At 41.3% G+C, this 20947-nt stretch overlaps 1 protein-coding gene across 1 annotated transcript in view; it reads right to left on the bottom strand.

Annotated features, from left to right (window-relative positions):
- Positions 1 to 20947, bottom strand: part of GATA5 (GATA binding protein 5) — a 29630-nt gene that overhangs the window by 6519 nt on the left and 2164 nt on the right. The window contains exon 2 of the mRNA XM_075845226.1: positions 7236 to 7405. Coding sequence (XP_075701341.1) covers positions 7236 to 7405 — 170 coding nt within the window. The remainder of the gene's footprint in view (positions 1 to 7235; positions 7406 to 20947) is intronic.

Raw genomic sequence — 20947 nt, 5'->3', positions numbered from 1 at the left:
GAATGGTCTTTCTCAGAATCCGGGAGCGAGATCCCAGAACAATGAACATAAATATACATCTAAAAACGAAATGTGTCCTGAAGACATAACTGAACGTCCAGTAACCCTCTGTGAATGACCCTCCGATCTCATCCCGTCCTCCACTAAGTAGCTGAAAGGTCGTTGGTCTCCATGCACAGTACAGGACCATCAGTCAGCCAAGGGTTACTGCAATGTGAAGATTTAACCTTTTTTTCTCTACTTGGAATTGTTTTACATGAATAAGTTTGATTGCCAAAAATATTTCCAAAGTAAAAAATAATTTGCTATAAAATAAATCTCAGATGTCATTGTTATAAAAGACGAGCAACCGGGGCCAAAACCCAAACGGCGTTATAACTAACAGATTTATTAGAGGGATAGGTAATGCTTTAGGAAGCAGTTGCCCCCGGTTAAATGGTTTAAAGGGGTAGACTCAGCCGGCACCCCCGGCAAATAGGCATTTTCACTGAGGCGACCGCTCGGGGGAAAATGTAATATTATTTGGTGGCCATTCAGATGAATGGATTACATGGACAACTCGAGTTCGCCAGAATAGGAGCATTTCCTCGTACTGGATTATAGAGGAGATGCCGACCGGGGGACCCCCGCTATGACGTCCATATGCCCTAATACAGGATATGGACAGGGTTGGTCTTCATGATACAACCCATTAATGTCTGGAGATGGGTTTACTGATGTTTTGGTCCTAATGAGCCCGAAGGGATGATCTTCTGAACTAGCCACACAGAGATACAGTGCTACAACCCTGTCCATATTCTTTATTAGGGCATAGAGACATTATAGTGGGGGGTCCCTATATGCCAGAACAAAGAGCCGCTCTTTACAAGCGACTTCAGTTCTGGCAGACTTGAGCCGTACTGGTCTTACAAGAACGCCCATTCATCTAAATGGCTGCATGTAATACCACATTTTTCCTGCAGCGGCCGCTGTGGGTAATATGCCTGGCGGAAAATCAGCTGTTTGCCGGTGGTGCCGGGAGCGGGACCCAGGTTGATCTGCTGATCGCCTCAGGGGGCCGCCCTATGATAGGGGTTGACTCTGATGAGACAAAACCTATAACAATAAGTTATTTTTCCATGGAACATTGGGACCTTATTTATCAAAACGGTCTAAAAAAAAAATGACCTTGTTGTCTATAGCAGTGGGGGCAAGATGGTGTCAGTGTTGCATTAGGTGAAGTGAAGCGTTGCATTAGGACTCATGCCCACGTCAATGTTGGACTCCTTGCCCCCCTGTGATGCTTATGAGGCACATTATTATTCTATAGATGCAGAGAATACTTCCATAATAAGGCATTGAAAATTCGACAAGATTAATACCCCTGTGTGACTCCATGTAAAATCAGAGACACATGGAGGTACAGTCTGGGCCTATAGATTTCTATGACTGCCATATTCGGGATTAATACCACATGGATCCGTACTACAGCTATAAGAATGAGCCCATACTGGAGTTCTTGTAATAAGTTTGCTCCGTTGCGAGCAATGACTTAACACCATGTAGAATCATAGAAGAATAGAAAAGAAAAGAGAGGGCCACATGGCTAACGTGTTAATGGGGCTCCACTTTGGAGCAGTTCATACCAGCACACACACCCGAAAATATGAATGATCCAATGCTTGTTTGGCCCATCCTATACCATCCCATCTAAGAGAAAATGGCAGCATGGTTCTTTAGTTTCTACCCTTCACTTGCTAACATTGTAATGTTCATGGGTAAGTGGAGCCCATCTCCCAATTAGAACCAGAAGCTGGTAAAAACCTGGGCTGGGATTTCCCTTCTCAATTGGCCCCTAGCAGCTGCCTGGTCTGCCTCTATGACAGAGTCATAATAAAGCTCCTGGACCCCAATGCAAAATCTGTAACGGTGCCATTTATAATACTCTGTCTTATATGACAGAGGGGCTTTTGGGCCTCCTCAGATGTCCCGGATGTGACTGCCACCTCTGCATCCCTACCGTATGATATTTCTGCCCTTTCGCACTTGTGCACTGCCCGTTTATTATGTTGTTGTCCTCTTAGGGCCACCACAGCCCCTGATCTTTCCTTCTGCAGCCACTCACCATTAGGTGCTGCTATTTATTTCGCTGCACGTCCCTTTCGGTGAGTGGTCATTGTAATACGCTGAAAACACCAGGTATATAGATCGGTCTATTCATGTCATAGCAACTTATAATGCAAATAGTTGTCATTGAGTCAGGACGTGCCTGTCTGGCCGCTGAACGTATGTATACCTGCGGGTAAATAAACCCTATAATGTATAAACCCCCTGCGCTCTATAATTCCCTCCATATCACACAAGTGCCGTATATTATCCTTTTATTAAAGCCTCCTTATATTTGCTGCGTACCCTGAGGAGACGTTCACTATATGCAGCACATGTTCCATTTCCTCTCTCCCTGTATTACACTGAACTTCTTTGTGTTAGGGACAGTGATGCTGCTTAACCCATGAAGTGCTGGAAGCATCCACCGCGTTATGGTTATGATTACATTCCTTCCATCTAAATGGCATTATTCCGTACATACAATAATCTTCTATTTCTTATCTGGTAGTGGGACCATCACCTTATCCTACAAATAGTCTAAAAATATAACCTAGGGTGCACATCCCGTCCTGAACAAAGGATTGAAGAGAGATCCTATGAGATCAGTTATCACGATCAGTTTCAGGCTTAATGTACATTTTTGTAACCATTTTTTAAATTGCTGCAACGTTTCCAAAATAAAAAAAATGAAGCAATTTTGCAAATCGTCTTCTTTTTTTGTGTGTGTATACAGCACCTATGCAGAGTTATGTGCCTCCATGATTAGGCTACAAACAAGCCCTGTGTGTAGTGTGATCCTATACTTATGTTACTTCATCTCCCCCCAATTTGGTTGCTAATCTAGACAGTAGACAGAGGGTAACACATGACATCAGAATCAGACTACACAGGGTTTGTTTGCAGTCTGTCACCATGGAGACACATAGTCCTGTTTACACCAAATGGTAGGAGACTATTTCCAAATAGTTTATTTATTTTTTATACATTGAAGTAATTGACAAAATTTGTTGCAACAATAAAGTAACCCCTTAATGGTGGGTTCACATACAGTGGAGGAAATAAGTATTTGATCCCTTGCTGATTTTGTAAGTTTGCCCACTGTCAAAGACATGAACAGTCTAGAATTTTTAGGCTAGGTTAATTTTACCAGTGAGAGATAGATTATATTTAAAAAAAAAAAGAAAATCACATAGTCAAAATTATATATATTTATTTGCATTGTGCACAGAGAAATAAGTATTTGATCCCTTTGGCAAACAAGACTTAATACTTGGTGGCAAAACCCTTGTTGGCAAGCACAGCAGTCAGACGTTTTTTGTAGTTGATGATGAAGTTTGCACACGTGTTAGATGGAATTTTGGCCCACTCCTCTTTGCAGATCATCTGTAAATCATTAAGATTTCGAGGCTGTCGCTTGGCAACTCGGATCTTCAGCTCCCTCCATAAGTTTTCGATGGGATTAAGGTCTGGAGACTGGCTAGGCCACTCCATGACCTTAATGTGCTTCTTTTTGAGCCACTACTTTGTTGCCTTGGCTGTATTTTTCGGGTCATTGTCGTGCAGGAAGACCCAGCCACGAGCCATTTTTAATGTCCTAGTGGAGGGAAGGAGGTTGTCACTCAGGATTTGACGGTACATGGCTCCATCCATTCTCCCATTGATGCGGTGAAGTAGTCCTGTGCCCTTAGCAGAGAAACACCCCCAAAACATAATATTTCCACCTCCATGCTTGACAGTGGGGACGGTGTTCTTTGGGTCATAGGCAGCATTTCTCTTCCTCCAAACACGGCGAGTTGAGTTAATGCCAAAGAGCTCAATTTTAGACTCATCTGACCACAGCACCTTCTCCCAATCACTCTCAGAATCATCCAGATGTTCATTTGCAAACTTCAGACGGGCCTGTACATGTGCCTTCTTGAGCAGGGGGACCTTGCGCGCACTGCAGGATTTTAATCCATTACGGCGTAATGTGTTACCAATGGTTTTCTTGGTGACTGTGGTCCCAGCTGCCTTGAGATCATTAACAAGTTCCCCCCGTGTAGTTTTCGGCTGAGCTCTCACCTTCCTCAGGATCAAGGATACCCCACGAGGTGAGATTTTGCATGGAGCCCCAGATCGATGTCGATTGACAGTCATTTTGTATGTCTTCCATTTTCTTACTATTGCACCAACAGTTGTCTCCTTCTCACCCAGCGTCTTACTTATGGTTTTGTAGCCCATTCCAGCCTTGTGCAGGTCTATGATCTTGTCCCTGACATCCTTAGAAAGCTCTTTGGTCTTGCCCATGTTGTAGAGGTTAGAGTCAGACTGATTCATTGAGTCTGTGGACAGGAGTCTTTTATACAGGTGACCATGTAAGAGCTGTCTTTAATGCAGGCACCAAGTTGATTTGGAGCGTGTAACTGGTCTGGAGGAGGCTGAACTCTTAATGGTTGGTAGGGGGTCACATACTTATTTCTCTGTGCACAATGCAAATAAATATATATAATTTTGACAATGTGATTTTCTTTTTTTTTTTTTATATAATCTATCTCTCACTGGTAAAATTAACCTAGCCTAAAAATTCTAGACTGTTCATGTCTTTGACAGTGGGCAAACTTACAAAATCAGCAAGGGATCAAATACTTATTTCCTTCACTGTATATCAGTTGCTTCGGGCCAGTTGTTTTTAGCCTGAGCCGGACACAACTGATGAAGTTTCGCGCACCGGTCCGGCATCTAAAGCCGGACGTAAAAACGCGGCATGCAGAGTAGTTCTATCCGGCAATGGTGGACGTACGGCGTTAAAACAAATGCAACTGATGCCAGAAACTATCTTATAGGAAAGCACTGGATCAGTTCTGGTATCAGTTTCCCTCCGGCCTTTCTGTACCACGCCGGACGGAAACTACGCTGGATCACCGGATATATAAAAAGGGGGCCTTCGATAACACAGATTTTTATTATGCAGGACATTTGGTCATTACTAATGTTTGTTTTATTTCTTTGTCGCGCTGGTTATATACAACCCCCTCCCACATGTGGGTGCGTATTAGGCTGCATAGAGAAGATACTCTGATGATATTCCAACATGGTGGCCGTGGCCCCATCCTTCCCTTTTCTTAAAATGTCATATAAAGCAGTGATACAAAATGAACGGACTGATAGTATTTGCTTCCCCGTGTCTATAGTATAGCAGACGCATAGCACAGCACGGGTCTCTGCGGTGTCTAAATCTTTACAGCAGTGTTATGCACAGGTATGATGTGATGGATTCTGCAGAAGCCGATGTTAATGCCGTTAATGCTCTGGAGAGAGTGACTACCCGTTTTCAGAGAGTGCAGCTTACTCCTAAGCGGGGGCCCCCAATAACCCTTCAGCCTCACACATCAAGCTATATAGAGATCTCAGCTCTCGCACCTCGCAGAAAATCTGACTTCTTGGTGTTAATCTAAAGCAACTGTAGTATAAAAGGTTTATGGCCGACGGTTTCCCCATCTGGCGTTTAAAAGAAAAAGCTGCTCAGGACGGTGCGAACAGAAACCAAACACCGCAGGAGTTACGTTACCACCAAACAAACTCCCATTAATGTGACGACTGCATTATTTGTAGCGCAGGATTATAGTAGATTGTCAGCTCTGTTGACCAGGACCTTCATTCTACACAAGCGTCCAGCGTCAGGCTGGGTTCACACACACTATTTACGGACGTAATTGGGGTATTTTAGCCCCGAATTACGTCCGAAAATGTGGCTCAAAAGCGGCGGCAAACATCTGCCCATTCATTTGAATGGGTCTTACGATGTTCTGTTCCGACGGGCATTTTTTTTACGTGCCGCTGTCAAAAGGCGGCGCATAAAAAAGACGCCCGCGTCAAAGAAGTGCCTGTCACTTCTTCAGACATAAATGGAGCCGTTTTACATGGACTCCATGGAAAACCAGTTCCAATTACGTCCGTAATGGACGCAGCGAAAGACGCCTGCACATGCCATTACGGCTGAAATTACGGTGCTGTTTTCTCCTGAAAACAGCACCGTAATTTCAGCCGTAACGGACGCTGCCGTGTGAACATACCCTTATAGTGCATATGTCTGGGTTTATAATCACACGACGATCATCCATTTATAACCCATGATGAATCTATGAAGCCATATTGTACCTCCGCTTGCCTCCGGTTTCTATCATATGCCGTATTGCGGAGGAATTAACCTCTAATATGTGGCACAGGGAGAGTCTAAACCTTTTGAATGCAAAACCCTATTAGGGCACATGGATATTATAAGGCTGGGTTCACACGACCTATTTTCAGACATAATGGAGGCGTTTTTGGAGCCGTTTTCTCATAGACTCCAATGAAAACAGCTCCAAAAACGGCCGTGAAAAACGCGAGTTGCTCAAAAAACGTCTGAAAATCAGGGGCTGTTTTCCCTTGAAAACAGCTCCGTATTTTGAGACGTTTTTGACTCTACGTGTGAACATACCCTAAGGGTATGTTCACACGGCGGGGGTCCGTAACGGCTGAAATTACGGGGATGTTTCAGCCTGAAAACATCCCCGTAATTTCAGCCGTACCGGCATGTGCAGGCGCTTGAACGCCGCGTCAATTACGGCCGTAATTAGCACTGCTATTCATTGGAGTCAATGAATAGCGGCTCCAATTACGGCCAAAGAAGTGACAGGTCACTTCTTCTACGCGGGCGTCTATTTACGCGCCGTCATTTGACAGCGGCGCGTAAATATACGCCTCGTGTGAACAGACAAACGTCTGCCCATTGCTTTCAATGGGCAGATGTTTGTCAGCGCTATTGAGGCGCTATTTTCGGGCGTAATTCGGGGCAAAAACGCCCGATTTACGTCCGTAAATAGGCCGTGTGAACATACCCTAAGAGTGGAGCCACCCCGCTCGGGACAAGAGCTTTCATTCTGACGTGACCATGTATTACATGGTTGCCCACTCACTTGAATGGAATCCATGAAATACTACATTTTCCCTGCAGTGCAGATGCAATAGAAATGTGTACGAGGACGCAATGGAAATCAATGGGATGTGGTTGTCAGGGTTTGCTGGGAGTTGTAGTTTTGCAACAGCTAGGGGGCCACAGGTTGAAGACGGCTGCTTTAGATGGTAGGATCTCAATGAATGGGTGAAATGGGAAGAACGTCTCTTACCAGTCTTTTCTGTGGCTTGATGAGAGGTCGGTTGATTCCATTCATTTTATGGTAGAGTCCGCAGGCGTTACATAGGTAGTGTCCGGTGCCATCTCGTCTCCACAGCGGGGTGGACATTGCTCCGCAGTTGACACATTCTCTTCCCTCTGCATGGAAATCTTCAAAGTATTCTGCGGACAGGAAGGCGTTTTGCAATTAGTGATAAGAAGTGAATAAGAATGATAATCTATCACATCCCCAAAACACTGACCTGGTAAAAATTAAATGACCAGATAGATCGCTATTATTCTCTGTTTATATCTGCGTCGGAGGCTGAACAGACTGCCGGATCCATCAAACGACGGACCGCGTTGACTTACAACGTGGTCCGTCGGGCTCCGTCACAGATTTAGTCAAATTTGACGGAAAAAATAGCAATGCATGCAGTGCTATTTTCCCAGTAAAAGCGATGGACATCATGCTGGATCCTGACGGACTACATTGTAAGCCAGTGGTGTTTGTTGGGCGCTGGCGGCAGAGCGTCTTGGCTTCCGTTATAATCGGTAGCCACAACACGGGCATTAGGCCACTTTTACACAGATGTATTACGACCTGGACATGACCCATCCCCGATTCTACTTAGTTCACCAAAAGGGTCCAAGTATTGTGCCCGTTATACTGACCCTACTATGTGGCCACATTATGCCCAGCTTGTTGACTGTTTCCATGTAGCAACAGGAGAGTCCATACCACTGAGCTCAAATGACAAAGTTGTTACATTTAACACTTGATGACTATCTTAGGCCTCATGCACACGAGCATAAAAATTCACCGTAATTGCGAACCGTAATACAGTCCGCAATTACGGACCCATTCAGTTTTTTTCGTGTTTTACGGGCTGTGCTCCCATACTTTGTATAAGAGCACGGCCCAAAAATGCGAGCGGCCGTCAGCAGCCGGCCGTGCCCGCAATCACGAGCCGTGATTACGAGCACAGTCGTGTGCATGAGGCCTTAGGCACTCTTCACACATGTCAGATTTGACACAGATCCCGGCGGAAATCCACATAAAATCCAATGACAATCCTCATCCAATGCATGTGAATGAAGTTACTCCAACCCCGCTCAGACACTGAGGAAAATTTCAATGCAGATTTCCACATGTGGATTCATGGCACATCAACAGAAAATTCAAAATAAGCCTCGGATTTCTGCTGCGGATCCTGCGGTAATTTTGTGTCGACTGTGTGAACATAGTGGAATAAAAATTTTGAAATTATTTATGTTAGGAGTAGGACATAAAAACAAACAAATAAAAATCCCTCATTGAAATGATTACGTTCTGTTCAATGATAATTATTATTTCTGCAGCTCTATCATCTCCCATGTACAGTAATACAAACACAGACCTGTTTCTACAGAACACTTATCATTCAGATCCAACCACAATTACCCTGTGTAAATAACCAAAATTATACAACATTGACACAAATATTGTTTTTTTGGGGCATTTTTGCCATATCACTACTCAGAAATCTATCTTATAATATATACAGTATATATTGGGACAATAGACTGACACAGATAGATAGATAGATAGATAGATAGATAGATAGATAGATAGATAGATAGATAGATAGATAGATAGATAGATAGATAGATAGATAGATAGATAGATAGATAGATAGATATGAGATAGATAGATAGATAGATAGATAGATAGATAGATAGATAGATATGAGATAGATAGATAGATAGATAGATAGATAGATAGATAGATAGATAGATAGATAGATAGATAGATAGATAGATAGATAGATAGATAGATAGATAGATAGATAGATAGATAGATATGAGATAGATAGATATGAGATAGATAGATAGATAGATAGATAGATAGATAGATAGATAGATAGATAGATAGATAGATAGATAGATAGATAGATAGATAGATAGATAGATAGATATGAGATAGATAGATAGATAGATAGATAGATAGATAGATAGATAGATAGATAGATAGATAGATAGATAGATAGATAGATAGATAGATAGATAGATAGATATATGAGATTAATAAATAATTCTGCTACAGGGACGGGTCAAAGGCACAAGAACAGTCATTTCAAAGTTACTCTCAAAATATTATGGGACATTTGGGGGGCAGGAAATACTCATGGATCAGGGTAACCACCCCAGGGAATGTTCCACCAAATAGTCCGGTGATGGTAAATGAATGTTATATGCTCCATCGCAGTATGCGGCCGGCCACGTTCCATAAACCATCAGAGATGAGGGTGCTGATGGATCCTTGTGACACGGGAATGCGGCAGGAGGCCGGGATCTGTTTGAGGTGAGGTCACCGTGTTTTGTGCTGCAGGTTTATCAAGCACAAGTGACATAATTGTGCGGGTTAACGTTTAATAAGTGGCGTTGTTTTCTGATCTGGCCTTCTCTATTACTGGGGCATTTACATTTTTGTCACATTTCAGCTGCACTCTGCTTAATGTTAATGCTGTAATGACTATTTGGGAGTGCTGGCGGTGACCTGACTCTAATGTATAGAAGGACAATATTTTATGTGTAATGTATGGCTGCCAAGCCCTGAGCATGATAACATGTATTAATTTGTGTGAGTGATACATAGCTCCCCACTGGCACAAGGGTGAATGGGGGGTGCAAATGGAGATTGATTGAAAGCAGTCTTGGTAACCCTTTGCATGCACACCTGGAAAAAAAAATTAACCCCTCAGCAGCAAAGAGCTTGTACTTTCCCAGCGCTCCCCACAGAGCCGGACAATAAATGATTAGTTCAATGTTATTGTAAGATGATAAAAGGAGGAGGGGGCTTGGAAACTTTCCTGAACTCCATCACATAGTTTTCCATGCTGACTGCTGGCGACAGGCAGGCTGGGGGCTGATGGAATGCTTATGGCTCACAGCTCCGGGTTCGGACAGTTTTTGGTGAGCTCCTAAAATACAAATCTATCACCCGGGCTCTGCAGCTGACAAATGACAGACCCTGGGAGTGGGAGGAGGGGCCGCATGGGGGGGGCGGGCAGATTCCCCAGTCAATCTAAGGAGCTCTGTGATGTGAGCATCCTCCAATTTGAGGAAGACCCTGACATGGACATAAATGAGTGAAATGAACACTTTGATGTACACAGACAATATGAGAGCGTAGAATGAGATGTACATTGCACAAAAAAATGCCAGGAGGAACTATAGCTTTCCCAATGCCTGAGGCGAAACATAAAATGGCACAGCCCTCTCTAATATGGAAATGGGAAAGTGCAGGGATAGAGTTCTGCCCCCTCGGATGGTGTACCCATGTAGTAAAAGTAAGGCTAGATTCACACGAACAAGTGCAAACTCAGACGTGAAAAATCCACCCGTGCAGATCCCGTTTTCATGGATCCCTCAGTCAGAGGACCAGAAGAACGGAAGTAAGGCTTCGTTCACATCTGCGTCAGAGTTCCGTTTTGACGTTCCGTTTCCGGTTGTCGACTTTCCGGTAGTCGGTTTTCCGGTAGCGTAGTAGACTGCGCTATTGATTCCGTCGGAAAACCAGAAACCTGCCGGAATGGTGACTGAAACGGAAGCTGCGCTTTCACTTTCCGTTGCGGGGTTCACCCGACAGAAACCTCCGACGGAACCCCGGAACGGAAATGAACGGTGATGTGAACAGGCCCATATTTTACCTTCCGTTGCATTAAGTCTGGCATCCGTCAGTGTTTTTTTGGTTTTTTTTCAACGGATCCGCTAAAACTGATGCCACATCGCAGATGTGGACGAAGCCTTAGTACTTTGTAAACTATAAACTGGGATAAGCAGCTCCAGCAGGAGACTCGGGCTCTTTTGTGTCAGGTAGTGTAAGATGCTGCACTATTCTATCCAGAAAAAGCAAAACAACTGATGGACCTACTATGAGTCATTGGACTATCAGGATCTATATACAGGATCTATATACAGGATCTATATACAGGATCTATATACAGGATCTATATACAGGATCTATATACACGATCTATATACACGATCTATATACAGGATCTATATACAGGATCTATATACAGGATCTATATACACGATCTATATACACGATCTATATACAGGATCTATATACAGGATCTATATACACGAGTTAAACATCTGATGATCAGTTAATAAACTCTTGTTGCACAATTATAAGTATATTTTATACCACTCCCTAATATAGTCTCCATATCAGAATATGATACATTACAGCAGCTACATGGAGGAGCAAATTCCCTATAGCTCCCCCGCAGGAGGTCAGCAGACTACAGACTGTTTTATGACAGTCTGTACCCTGAGCTCCATAGACCACCATGAACAGCATTTCATATCATTTGTTGATTGGCTCTTGTGATTTGGACAGTGCAGTGCTATATGGGTATATTCAAACGTCGCAATCAAATTTTGGAAATTGTATCAAAAATGGATTTGATCGTATTCTGTGAACATCCCCTCTTATGTCACCGACAAACTGGAGGCACCGTCAGCAGGACATATACCCTTGAGGTTATTTCCGTACATGTATGTGCTACGGATTTTGTATTCAGAATTTCTTAATAGACTTCAATGTTATTTCGAATACACCACTGAAATCTGCAGCAAGAAAACAAGAAAAGCGCCACAAAATACGCAGTCAAATCCGCAGAAAAAAGCGCTGAAAAATATGCGTGTGTTTAAAAAAAATACGCTGGTGCATTTTTTTATGCCCCATGTGAATTCACCCTTAGGCCTTATTCACACGAACGTGTTATACGTCCGTGCTACGTGAGTGATTTTCACGCGCGTCGCACGGACCTATGTTAATGAACGGGGCCGTTCAGACTGTCAGTGAATTTCACGTAGCGTGCGTGCGCTGTGTGAAACTCATGACATGTCCTATACTTGGCCATTTTTGCGCAGAACGCACCCATTGAAGTCAATGGGTGCGTGCAAATCGCGCTCGGCACACGGAAGCACTTCCGGGTGCCACGTGTGATGCGCGCTACAGTAGAAAAACACCTCGTGCTTTTCTGTTTGTAAACATAAAACCAGAGTGTCATCATGATGCCGGCTGCGCGAAAATCACGCAGCCGCGCACCATATGCTGATTACACACGGACCTTTTGCGCGCGCAAATCGGACATGTCCGTGTGAATAAGGCTTTAGGCAGATGTATTACAGAGATTTCCGCGACTGAAAATCCATTCCTTACATGTGGATTTCCGCAAACCCCATTGAGATGAATGGGACAGTCACAGAAATATCTGCAACTAACCTGCCGCCTGTAAACATACTCCACCATTAGGGTAAGTCCACACGGAGCGTAAATACTGCGTATTATCCACAACGTATTTCATTGCGGAAAATCCATAGGCGTAATACAGTAGCAGCAGAGTGGATGATATTTGGACAAATCTCATCCACACGCTGCGTAGAAAAAACGCAGAAAAACAGTTCATAAGTTGACCTGCGGTGCGTTTTTTTAAATTCGCAGCATGTCAATTTATGTTGCGGAATCGCTGGTTTTCTGTTGCAGGTTTTCCCCATTAAATTCAAAGGGGAATTAAAATTTTTGCGTAGGAAAAGCTGAAATTCCGTCGCAAAAATCGCAACTCAGAACAAAAAAAAAGTCTCTACTTACCCAAATCTCGATGCTCCTGTGTCCAGCCCGGCCTCCAGGGATGACGTTTCCTCCCATGTGACTGCTGGGGCCAATCACAGGCTGTAGCGGTCACATGGGATGAAACGTCATCCAAAGAGGTCGGTTGCTATTGGTGAGTATAACTTTTTTTTTTTTACATTTTTATGTGCGGTTTTCCGCAGCGGACATTTCTGGCCGAAATACTGCACCACAATTTGGTCGGAATATCCTGCGGGCTCCGGGGCAGATACGCTGCGTACCTTCACCTTTATCCACCCTGTGTGAACATACCCTTATTATTAGGCGGGGCCGCTCTGTCTTTGTGTTGACCAGTAAAACTGGATCTACGTTGAACCAGCAGATACAGAATTATTTACACGTGTGAGTGATGACAATATCTGCACAGCGCTGTGGAATAGGTTGGCGCTATATATGCAAAATAAATACAATACATTGTTCCGACTGTTTAGTTTATGGAAAGCTCTGACTGTATTCGATCCATTATCGGATTGTTATTTATATATAATAGTGTGACTTATCTTCAGACAACTGTAGATTCATCGTACAACAATGCAGAATAAACAGTGATAAGTCAGCCTCTCACTGTATGAAACAATATAACCCCCATCGTCCCTGCCCACACTACTTCTGCTGTTTGACAGGGGATTAATCTTAAAGAGGGTTTAATTTGCTTGCAGTGAGTTGAATAATGCAGCATCTGATAGTGGTGATTGTATAATGGTGATGAGTGAACCGGCCTGTCCATTGGCTTGTGTAACCTTTTCTGCAGCGTGATCGCTTTGACATTACTAATATTTAGGGTCAATTACTCCCATGGAGTGATCATTTGCTGATAACTGGACGTGTAGCTATTCCCTTATCTGCACCTGTCAAATCAAGCAAAGTTTTCAACTACAGAACAAGATCCAGCCAGGCAGCACAAGTGACTTTTGTACAGAGATTTATCCAGAGGTCGTAGCCGCCACTTATTCTCCTCCTGCTGATTTCACACCAGATACAACTCAGCACGTTTGTATATATATATATATATATACTGTAACTGTCAAGCAATGCTGGGAGTTGTAGTTCTGCAACAGCCATTGAGCGCTGCGGGCAAAAAAAAAAAACGCCACGAAAACCGCTTTCTCTGACTCCCATTAATGTCAATGGGAGGTTAGAGACGAAAACGCCCGAAGAAAGGGCATGTCGTCTCCGCTTTCCATTGAAATCAATGGGAGGCGATTTTGTTTCCGACATGGTTTCCGTGTTAAAAACAGCTCCAAAATACTCTGTGTGAACTAGCCCTTACAGTTATCTCACCCGACTACTGCCCAACCGTGACCATTTGGCTCGTCCATTTGGTGGGCGTTTCGGTAAGTGGCTGCCAGATATTTCTGACACTGCTTATCTCAGGGAAAAATAGGATCAGGCAGGCAAAGGCGTAACTTGAAGTTCCTGGGCCCCAATGCAAAATCTATATCAGGGCTCCCATCTACTATACATAATTTATAATACTGGTGTCTTCTTATGCGGCTCAGGGGCTTTTGGGCCCCTTCAGGCTCCAAGGCCCGGGTGCGACTGATATCTCTGCACCCCCTATAGCTGTGCCCCTGCAGGCAGGTTAATGCCTCATGCACATGGCAATATTCCAGCTCCATGCATCCACGGACTTGCACAGAGCCGTAAAGGGGCACCCTTAGGCCAGATTCACACGAGCGTGTGCGTTTTGCGCTCGCAAAAAATGCGCCGTTTTGCACGCACAAAAGGTACTTAGCAGCTCCGTGTGTCATGTTCATATGATGCGCGGCTGCGTTGTTTTCGCGCAGCCGCCATCATTATGACACTCCGTTTGGATGTTTGTAAACAGAAAAGCACGTGGTGCTTTTCTGTTTACATTCATAGTTTTACTGCTGTTGCGCGAATCACACGCGTCCCACGGAAGTGCTTCCGTGCGGCATGCGTGATTTTCACGCACCCATTGACTTCAATGGGTGCGTGATGCGCGAAATACGCACAAAGAACGGACATGTCGTGAGTTTTACGCAGCGGACTCACGCTGCGTAAAAATCACGGACAGTCTGCACGGCCCCATAGACTAACATAGGTCCGTGCACGGACGTATACCACGTTCGTCTGAATAAGCCCTTAGACTTCTATAGGGCCCAATTGTACCTCTGTATAATTCCTCATATGGAGATTTTTCTCTGTCATGTTCTACATGAATCAGGTAGAAAAGAAAAAAAATTGTAGCGTGCTCCATCAAATGGTGTATTAGGCCAAATGCACATGATGCGTATTACGTGCGGAATTCCCACGTGAATTTACCTGCGGCAAATCCACAGCATAATACAGTACCAGCAAAGTAAGGGTATGTTCACACGGCCTATTTACGGACGTAAATCGGGCGTTTTTGCCCCGAATTACGCCCGAAAATAGCGCCTCAATAGCGCTGACAAACATCTGCCCATTGAAAGCAATGGGCAGACGTTTGTCTGTTCACACGAGGCGTATATTTACGCGCCGCTGTCAAATGACGGCGCGTAAATAGACGCCCGCGTCAGAGAAGTGACCTGTCACTTCTTTGGCCATAATTGGAGCCGTTATTCATTGACTCCAATGAATAGCAGCACTAATTATGGCCGTAATGGACGCGGCGTTCAAGCGCCTGCACATGCCGTTACGGCTGAAATTACGGGTATGTTTTCAGCCCTCGTGTGAACATGCCCTAAAGGAGACACTAAGTGATCCCATCTACACGTTGCAGAATTTTTCCACACGTAAATTGACCTGCGGTGCGAATTTTAAAATTCACAGGTTGTCGATTTATCTTGCGTTTTCGCCTCAGAATTGTATGTAACAAGTTTATAAAAAAAAAAGCATCAAAATCTGCAGCATAAAACCGCACCTATTTCTGCATTTAGGGTCAATGGACACGATGCGTATTACATGCCGTTTTGCTGCGCGTATTTGCGTGTGGCAAAACCGCAGAGTAATACAGTACCAGCATAGACAATGAAATTCTAGGGAATCTCATGTCCACACTGCCGTATTTTTTAGGACGTAAATTGACCCGCGGCGCGTATTTTCCGAAACCGCAGCATGTCAATCTATCCTGCGATTCCACTACGGAATTCTACCCCTGTAGTTCTACAGAAATATGCATGAAAACGCAGTGATTTACACAGCAAAACATCGAAACCGCACCGAAAAACATTAAAAACCGCACCTTCAGGTGCAGTTTTTTTCTGCGAATTTCTTGCGGTTTTGCTGCATATTTTCTGCAGCAAAATATGCAACGTGTGCATGTAGCCTAAAACAATGAAAAAACTGCACCTAAAAATGCATTAAAAAACTGCAGTATCAGGTGCGGATTGTCCTCACTAAATCCCGTAACATGTGAATGTCGCCTTATGGAGATATATTTCCCTAGAAGCAAGGAGAGAATAACCCTGCAATACTGTGCTGCACTGAGCACCATAAAGCGGCACGCGGTGTCCCTCAGTGTATGGTCACACGGGCTATTTTCAGCCGTTTTTCGGGCCGTAAACATCCCGAAAAATGGCTGAAAGATCGGAAGCAGAACGCATACAAACATGTGCCCATTGATTTCAATAGGAAATACTGTGTTCTGTTCCGATGGGGCGTTTTTTTACACCTCATTTTTAAAAAAAAACAAAACGTAAAAAGAAGTGCAGGTCACTTCTTGAGCCGTTTTTGGAGCCGTTTTTCATTGACACAATAGAAAAACAGCTTCAAAAACGGGCGTAAAAAAGCGGGGAATTTTTTTTAGGGGGCGTATTTTTCACAGAAAATCTGTAACAATTTACAGTACAATGCACGTGGATGGTTTTTTTTTTTTAAATCCCATCCACATGTATCGGAACAAAAACATGTAGAATTCAGGTCATGCTGCGGATTAGCATGTTAATTCTGCTCCGGATTAGTCACGGATTTTCAGGTAGACATCCTGCACAACCTGATGCAAAGAATGCCAGAAACAATCCCATAGACAAGCATCTACGAATGTACCGTAATGTAGGGAAATTACGCTGGATATATGGGAACCTGGCCTTCGGATATGTTCACACACAGTAGATTTATTGCAAACATTTCTGCGACCGTCGCATTATGCTGAATGAGGTTTGCAGAAATCCATGCTGAAGACACCACCGTATTGATAGAAAATGAAATAGATTTTTAATTTTCAGAAATTTCTGCAAATAATCTGCCGCGTGTGAATATATCAGAATAATTTGGCTGATGACAAGCGCTTGTACCAACAGGATGCCCTCAGTTATGTGGACGGCATAAGGAAAACTTTGTACACAATATGCATTAATTTCTGGATCTATGTGATTGTGATCCCAAATACTGTCATGTGCATAAGATCTATACTGGATTATTTGTCTGTATTGTGTCCAGTCTTTCTAGATAAAAACAGGAAGCTGTATGTATGTTTTTTACAACTTGCTTTACTTCTATAGGACAATAATCCAATATCACAGGCTGCATATGAATAAGAGAGACATATGTATATACCTGTGACAAGAGCTGCAGATCCAGTATATAATACCCTCAGGTGAAGTTTCTGTCCCTGCACTAATAAAGGTTAGATCTTCCCATTGATACACTGTAGTCTTTCTGCACTTGACTCGCTATGGTTTAGAGAAGGCTGCTAGTGAAGAAGTCATTGTTACACCTCAGCTTCAGAACTCATAGGACAAGTTGGCATTTGTAGTTCCACAGGACTGCCAGCACCAAGATCGCGTCAAGAGGAAGCAGCAGACATAACGGAGCACAGCGACCCGACTACACAGCATACCCCCCGACTGTCGGAACCAGTGTATAGAACGACCACCCCTCCCCCACGTTGTCACTTTACTACAAGTGTCGCACTTACAGTAACATTGTAGTAATGTGAATGACACGGAATAGAGGGTCTCTCTAGGATCGCGGCCCTGACTGTCAGGTTATTCCCAAACTGAAGACGATCGTGGACAGATCCATGCACGGAAGACAGCGCTATCATACCAGCCTGCAGGGAAATCTAGACACTGTACTGTACACACATATAGAGAGTGGTGAAGAGAGAGAGAGAGAGGAAGAGAGAGAGAGAGAGGAAGAGACAGAGAGAGGGAGGGAGAGAGGGAGGGAGAGGGAGAGGGAGAGAGAGAGGGAGAGAGAGTGAGGGAGAGAGGGAGGGAGAGAGAGAGAAACAGGACGGAGAAAGAAAAATAAGAGAAAGAGACAGAGAGAAGAAAGAAAGAGACAGAAAGACATATGTATATATACACACACACATACTGTGAGAAAGAGAGTAACACAATACACAGATACATACAAACTTTATACATCAATAAATCTACATGCACACACACATACAGACACACAATACAACACACAGTAAATATATATCTAATATCTATCAACACACCTGTGTAAGTCTTATACTCCTATTGTAAATTTCCACATTATTTACAGCAAAATAGTAACATTCACTGATCGGAGAATATGAATTCCTATTATTATTATTATGCTCTCATCTAGTAATACTAATGTTATTATGCTGTAAAGCATTAACTCATTATAATATTCTTCCTGTGCTGTTATGTGCTTATAATGTACTAACATTAGTATTATTATTACGTTATAATAAGGGATATTGGAGGGTGTCTCCATGTGCATGTTCTAATAATTGTAACAACTGTAATAAATAATTCTCTTGTTTGCTCTCATCTATCAAAAATAATAATGACATGTGCAAGAAAATCTATAAAGTCCATAATTCTCCCTGTGCTTATTTCAGTAGTATTAGAATTAGTATTTTATTTTAATATTACGATTATTGTCGTTAAATGGAGATAATAGTATGAGATATTATATATTATAAGTACACGGGATTCTCTGTACCATATAATTATTATTACTGCAAGAGCACAATGGACGATTATTTATCAATATATGACAGTATGGTCAAGGGATGTCTTGTTATTATAAGAGGAGAGGGAGGATTATTATACCAATGATTATAATTATTATTACATATATTATTGTTGTTATGTTTCTTATTAGAAGCTTCATATAAGAAAATAGAGACGATTGTATTATAGTATAAGTATTATTATTTATAGTAGTATATTATGCCAGGTGAACACTGAATGTAAGTATGTTCCCTGTGCTGCTGCCATAATTGTTTATTATGACTATTAATAACTATAGACAATCTTCTATATGCGCTAATGCAGACAATAATATTAGCAGCAGCCCAGGAAACACTTCAATTTAGCGGAAATCTTAATATGCTAATAATAATCATCATAATAAATAGTATTTATTGAATGTGTTAAGATCATTGCCATAGAGAACATACACAGTCAGAAGGGATTGTAACATTATTATTATTATCAACATCTGAAGGTTTATGTTTGCTAAGAGATATTTATCTATATCATTATTATTATTATTATTATGTTGCTGTATTTATGTATCACATATTACTATTATTAGTAGTTGTGGTAATTTATTATATAGAGCTGCTATTATGATTATTATTATTATTATTATTATTATTATTATTATTATTATAGTAAGTATTGACAACATCATCTGAGAGCACGAGGTCTATGTAAATTAAAGGGTAATTATCTATAACATTATTATTACTATTGTTGTAGTCATGTATCACATATTATTACTATTATTAGTAGTAGTGAGTTTATAATATTATATAGAGCTATTATTATTATTATTATTATTATCATCATCATCTGAGAGCACGAGGTCTATGTAAAGTAAAGGGTAATTATCTATAACATTATTATTACTATTGTTGTAGTTATGTATCACATATTATTATTACTATTATTAGTAGTAGTGAGTTTATAATATATAGAGCTATTATTATTATTATTATTATTATTATTATTATTATCATCATCTGAGGGCACTGGAGGGTTTATGTAAGATAAAGAGATAATTATCTATAAAATTATTATTATCACTGTTATTATTATTATTATTATTATTACTACTGTTGCTGTAGTTATGTATCACATCTTATTAGTAGTAGTTGTGGTAATTTATTATATAGGGCTACTATTTTTATTTTTATTATTATTATAAGTATTGACAACATCATCTGAGAACACAAGGTCTATGTAAAGTAAAGGGTAATCAGCTATAGCATTATTATTCCTATTGTTGTAGTTATGTATCACATATTATTACTATTATTATTAGTTGTAATATGTTATAATATTATATAAAACTATTATTATTATTTTTATTATTAGTATTGACGACAACATCTGAGAGCACAAGGTCCATGTAAAGTAAAGGGTGATTATTTATAACATTATTATTACTGTTGTAGCCATGTATCACATATTACTATTATTAGTAGTTGTGATATGTTATAATATTATTATATAGAACTATTATTATTAGTATTAGTAGTAGTAGTAGTAGTAGTATTGAGAGCACAAGGTCCATGTAAAGTAATGGGCGATTATAACATTATTATTACGTATCACATATTACTATTATTGATAGTTGTGATATGTTATAATATTATATAGAACTATTATTATTATTAGTATTGTTTTTATTATTGGTATTGACAACAACATCTGAGAGCGCAAGGTCTATGTAAAGTAAAGAGTGATTATTTATAACATTACTATTATTACTACTGTTGTAGTCATGTATCACATATTACTATTATTAGTAGTTGTTATGTGTTATAATATTATTATATAGAACTATTATTATTATTAATAGTAGTAGTAGTAGTAGTTGTAGTAATAGTAGTAGTAGTAGTAGTATTAGTAGTAGTAGTAGTAGTAGTAATATTGAAAGCACAAGATCCATGTAAAGTAATGGGTGATTATTTATAACATTATTATTATTATTATTATTATTATTATTATTATTACTGTTGTAGTTAGGAATCACATATTACTATTATTGATAGTTGTGATATGTTATAATATTATATAGAACTATTATTATTATTAGTATTGTTTTTATTATTGGTATTGACAACAACATCTGAGGGCACAAGGTCCATGTAAAGTAAA

This window comes from Rhinoderma darwinii, chromosome 13 (genome assembly GCF_050947455.1).
Source record: "Rhinoderma darwinii isolate aRhiDar2 chromosome 13, aRhiDar2.hap1, whole genome shotgun sequence".
Lineage (NCBI taxonomy): Eukaryota > Metazoa > Chordata > Amphibia > Anura > Rhinodermatidae > Rhinoderma > Rhinoderma darwinii.
This window is presented reverse-complemented; position numbering and strand designations above follow the sequence as displayed.